Genomic DNA, 6,019 nt, shown 5'->3' with positions numbered 1-6,019 from the left:
TAAACCCCCAGAGCTCTCCAAACAGAAGATTAAATGGAAACATAAAAGTTCATTTTGAAAGACAGGATATTTTTGAGTACTGAAGGCAGACATTGTTGAGTTATATGCAGTTGATATTTGCAAAGTGATCACCAAAAAGGCTCCCGATAAAACTGAGTAGGTATAAAAGGAGTTCAGGAAAATTATACTCTAAGGCATCATTCTGACTTTTTCTGTCTTGCTGCATCACATTTAGTTTATATGGGATGTAACAGGAGAATGTAGCCTGAAGGCATGAATTTGTTAATTGAAATGTAGAATGAAACATACAGTGAAACAAAACAATTATTTCATTCTTATTCCCACATATTGGCTCCCTGGTCAAAATAAATGAAGGGCAAATAAGGCAGGGAAAAGAAATAAGAGAAAAAATGGAAACATTTTCATCCTGAAAAACTAAAAGTGCAAGCAGCACAGTCTGTTTTCAACCATCTCATAACTGACTAACACTGGGAACAAGGTCAGGTGTAGAAAACCTTAAACTTAGGGCATCCAATGAGCCTCAGTAATTAATTGTTACTGAGATGTCCTGCTCTTTAGTTAAGGATGTGTTCTTTCTGGTTTTGTCTAAATATTGATAAGAAACAAGAACATTGGCCTATAGGAGTAGATGTAGCAATCTACAAATTCAGCCGCTGTCCAGCTTTCGTGCTCCTCAGAGCTCCAGCACATTTCTTCAGAACGCCCCTAGTTTAACAGACTCTCTCTCCAATAAGCTACACATATTAACGTTGTAACATAATACCTTGTGGAGAAGAGACATCCTGGCAATCATTGCTAAGCCAAAAAACTCCCTAACATACATTAGGGTGGTAAGGAATGTGCTGAAACCCTGAGGGTCTTACAAATACGTAACAATAGAACATCATTAGAATATGCATATCACACTTGAAGAATCTTCTTTTCTAGTCTGTGAAATTGCTTGGACACAGAGATCTGTCATTTGATTTCATGATTGTTAGGGAATGTAAGTAATATTCTCACAGCAACTTGTGACAAATTCTGTGTTTGGTTATACGACCACATTTCTTCTGGCTAGCTGAAAACTGCTCTAAGACTATATTCCAGGAGATAAGACTGGATGGATCAGTAGTTTTAAGGAGCTCTTGATTCAGTCAGTTGAGAAGAGATGAAAAGTATGTTCAGACTAACCACAAATCTTTTCTGAGTCTCAATATTATTTAACTCCAGAAACTGCTCTTGGTTAACCCTGTATATATAATCTTCTAGTTGTAGAGCCTGTGACATCCCTACTACAACCTTGAGGCTTAATATAACAAACAAAAGTCCTGTTCTGGCTTGAGAAATAAATGGTACACAATGGGCTTTATTTCTACCTGCATACCATAAAAGATTATTTTCAGCAGATTTTTAGATGTGCTACATCTCCACCAAAAAGTACAGAAAAGTAATAAGTCTTCAATGCATTTAAATGGTTAATGTTGCCCAAAGTATGCACATTATTAAAGTATTTAGAGACCAGATAAGTAGTTGGCATAATCTAAAGTTTAACACAGGCTATTTAAAGTCTCTGCCTCATGTGTAAATGGTGCATATAAGAGCACATCCTGTAATGTTATCTTTTCAAAAGTAAGTAGAAGAAATTTTGAGGCAAGTGAAGTTATTTCCCATTTTAAATCTGCTGTTAGAACAAAATTGCTTGATAAACCATGTGAAATAGCTGCTGCATCAATACATGTGTTTAACTGGAATTGGAGCTTGTTTTCTTATGTTGTTTCTAAAGTAACTCAAGATGTACCATAATCCAAAATAAAGTCTGCTATTAACACAGTACTCAGAGGCCTTCATTTTCACATGATTGCCCAGGAGGAAAAAATAAAAATTAAAAAAATTAGTTACATTACTGCAACTCTTCTACCAAGTCTCTTGTACATGAACAGACAATTACAGAAAATGTAAGTACAATTACTTCCCATAAGAAGGGGACATAATTCATAATTTGCCAACTCTTCCCAATTCCCTTTACAAAGATATCTCAAAAAGAGAAAACTCAGAAAACACTTGCCTGATAAAATCATTGCTTACACCCTACTCAGAGCAGAAAATTTAAACCACCTAAATGTCTATGGGGAATATAAAATAGTTTGCAGTTTTTCAGAATTTCATCAATTTATGCAGGAATATAAATACCAAAGGTTGACAATAATGCACATGAAATAAACTCCACTATTTCTGAAGATTCATTCATAAACCAATTCAGGTTCAATTGATTTAGAATGTCTGTGTAGAGACAGCCTTAGCTGTCTAGAACCAAGATATACTGGGAAGGCATTTATGAAGTGTTTTTTTCTTCATTTTTAAGTCTCATATATTCAATGACCCACTCAGGTTACAGTGTTATTTCATTCAGAACCAAACCAAGCTGTGTCATCAGAATGCCTTGGATTATACAGAAGTAGAGGGTTAATTGAAATAAATAATCAAACCCATGAACCAGAATCTTCCACCGAATAGAAATCATACTGTCACTAACCCTATACCTAAACAGATATTTTAATTTATGCTTTTTGAAAGCTGGAAGAATCTCATCTAATTTGTATGAAATATCACAATCACTTATAGCACAAATAACATGATATTAGGCCAAACAAAAGGGATCAATTCTCTGCTATTATAGAGCATTCCTTCTATCAAGCTACCTCTATGATCATTTTCACATTAATTTTTCATTTAGTTTCCCTAACAGAAGAACAAGAAGCAGACACAGTACAACTGATTATCACCTGCACACCAACAGGCAATCACAGCTAATTTTAAACTTAAATTGCTTAATGTAAGAAGTTCAAGCTCAACTGCCATGTGCAGAAACTGGAAAGAGGAATTAAATACCTGTCAGAAACCAACTGGTTCTCACAGGACTGCACAATCCCAGCAGCCCTTCATCAAGAGCACTGTAAATACTGTTCTTTTTACCACTGCCCATCTGTCAGCCGTAAGACTCTGATGCCTTGAATACATATCAGTGTGATAAAGAATTCGGAAATCAAACTAGTGGAGAGCCAGTGGAATTCACCACCATCCACAGCAGCATGACAGGTAATAGAAACCTTGCAAAACATGTTTGCACAGCCAAAGATTTAAACTATGTATTCTTTACTACTCAAATACTAGATTTTGAGTAAAGACTGAGATCTGCCAAAATTGCTGGAGTTTTTGTTCTGTTATGATCATTTTGCATTATATGCATATGCTGGCTGACCCCTTAAACACAAGCTGGAAATTCCAAGCTTCAATCTGTATCTTCTTAATGTACAGAAGACAAGACATACAGCACAAAGGGATAATCAGAATCTTAGAAATATTTATTTCCTGCTTCCACAAGAATGATGAGTTTAAGCTGGGGTTTTTTTCTCCTAGAGCTTTAATAGCCAGAAATTTGAAACATTCTATAAGATTCCTGTATACCTTAAATAGTATACTTCTCTGAATAGAAACTATTTACACTGTATAACTAAATTTCATAGGTGTGTCTTGAAAGGTGTACACACCAAAAATAAAATTTAAAAATTGTAATAGGAATCCATCTAATCAGTATTATGTGCTCCAAGTCTGTGAAGTTTTTTAAAAACCCCAGGAAATCAATTAATGGACATTTTAAACACTGGATGTACACATTCCCTCAAATGTGATAACCATCTCAACTCTGATCTGACATTGCACATATATACATAATTAATGCATTGTTCTGTTTAAGGGACTGAAATTATTCACATTTTAAAATAAGTGTCAATTGCACTTGAAACAACGATCACAGATTGATAGCATGCACCCTTTAACAGATCCCTTAAAAATACATGACTACCTTCACCCTTCAGAATAGAAATACAAAGCAGAAAAGAAGCATCAACCAGAGCAACCAAAATCAAAACTCAGTCAACTAGGAGATGAAGAAACAAGGCACAGTATCACAACAATCAAGGTCAAGCTCACCACATCGAAGTCAATGAGAATTATACACACTGTCTTAAAATGCAAACATAGGTGCTTCTAAAAATATTCTGGAATGAGAGCTGTGTATGACCAAAATGATATATACACCAAATATATTGGCATGTAAAGCACTTCAAATTATTTCACTATTCTTTAACAACTTGCCTTCTACACAGAGTTGCATCAAACATCACCACATTGACATGCTATTAACTAAATATTTCTATTGCATTTCATGCTTGGAAGGTACAATACCTCTGTCTGAAGTATGGCAGCTCTCTGTTCTTTGGCAGTAAGGGACTCTTTAAGCACTTCAATATGTTGCTTGCAATCTGAATTCTGATTGCTAAGGGTTTCAAGCTTAGTTTGTAAGGCAAGAAGTTCTGATTCTTTCTTTGAGAGTTCTTGTTTCAGTTGATCAATCTGCAGTGGGGAAAAAAAAAGTTAGATCATTAAGTTTGACTCCAATTCATAGTTCCACTTGAAATCTGAAAGGTGTGAATGATCATGGGTACAAAGCAGACACCTGTGAACTCTGGAAGAGGACTCAGACTTTTTAAACTCACAACTTCAATTGTGTTTCTTGTAATTTAATGTACTCTGTCTTAAGAATGATTGCCCTGCTATTGCTGAAGTTAAAAGGAAATTCTTAAAGATTATACATGATGATTTGGCCTATAAATTCACCATGGACCTCACTCAAGTTCAAAGGCATTTATCCCATGTGAGGCAAGCCTGGCAGGACAGCAAAAATGCATAGGAAAAAAAGTGTTCATGAAAGTATAAATTCAATCCTATAGCCTACTCCTTCCAACAGCAAAATTTCTGTGACTTATCATTGGCCAGAGTCAATCGAGAGGTTTTTTAGGAGCCTGATAAAGCAAAAACAGGCATCCTAGGAGATGAAAACAGAAAAGTGGATTTTTAACCTGACTCTTCTTGCAAATATGCTGTTGCCCACCATCCTCACCTCCTATTTTTCTCCCTGGCAGTTCATATGGAATTCTCAGATACTAGAAAAGCCAAGCCAAAGAGATTAACTTAAAGAGAAGTCTGGGGAAAACATTATAAAAAATTCCACAGAATGAAATGGCTGAGACACTGTAAAAGCTTATCCTAGAGGAAACAGCAAAAACACAGTCACTAAGACTGAGCTTCTGAATTTAAGTTAAGGTTCATCAGTAAAAGTCACTGAATTGTGATTGTTCTTCCCATTCCATAATGATAAATGGGAGGACTAGCCACAGAACACAAAACTGTAGTGGATCTAGAATATATGAATCAGAATAAAGCACTGGCCCATACACAGATGCTAAAGGATGGTGAATTAGGTGACCTATAACTACTCTTAAATTCTTGTGAAACAACACTGGTCACCAGATAATTCAGATACATCATCTCAAGAGGGTTATATGAAATAAAATGCCTCACTGCATCTGCATAACGCAGGAAAACCACACTTACTTTATGTTTGGAAAGTTTTCTTGACAACTGCAAGGCCTAGATATTTTTTGTCTAAAATTCAAGTTTCAATACTGCAACAACCAAAGAAGTGCTAGAAGAACTCTTTTCCATTCTCTCCCATCAGTTGCATCCCAACAGACATTTGGGATACAAGAAATTTAGAAGTGGTGGACAGAAGGAGATTCAAAAATCCCCCAGAAAGAAAAAATAATATGAATCCACAGGCTGACCCTACTCAAGCAAATCCCAAATATCCACATACTAAAATATTGAATAAATTCAATATTGTTTGGCACTGGAAACATTTCTTCCTGATCAAAATACTTCTACTTTGTTTTACATTGCAAGTGTATCCTTGAAAATCAAATTTTTAAAAATGTTTCTTCCAACTTCTTCCAAGTCCATATGCAAGTCTTAATAAATTTATTCCTTATTTCTCTCTGTAAATCCCAGTGCATCATTTTGGTTAAGGTATTCGAATAGCCACCCTGAGCTACTGTATAAAATCAAGAATCTATTCTGACAGTAAAGGAAATCACCTTCACTGTCCAAAAATATCAAAATA

General features: G+C 35.4%; 1 protein-coding gene across 1 annotated transcript in view; it reads right to left on the bottom strand.

Moving 5' to 3' along the window:
- Window positions 1-6,019, bottom strand: part of ERC2 (ELKS/RAB6-interacting/CAST family member 2) — a gene marked incomplete at its 3' end in the record, with an annotated part of 317,798 nt that overhangs the window by 213,271 nt on the left and 98,508 nt on the right. The window contains exon 5 of the mRNA XM_009079752.1: window positions 4,246-4,413. Within this exon, the coding sequence (XP_009078000.1) occupies window positions 4,246-4,413 (168 nt within the window). The remainder of the gene's footprint in view (window positions 1-4,245; window positions 4,414-6,019) is intronic.

The sequence above is a fragment of the Acanthisitta chloris genome, unplaced genomic scaffold (genome assembly GCF_000695815.1).
Source record: "Acanthisitta chloris isolate BGI_N310 unplaced genomic scaffold, ASM69581v1 scaffold8918, whole genome shotgun sequence".
NCBI classification, from domain to species: domain Eukaryota; kingdom Metazoa; phylum Chordata; class Aves; order Passeriformes; family Acanthisittidae; genus Acanthisitta; species Acanthisitta chloris.
This window is presented reverse-complemented; position numbering and strand designations above follow the sequence as displayed.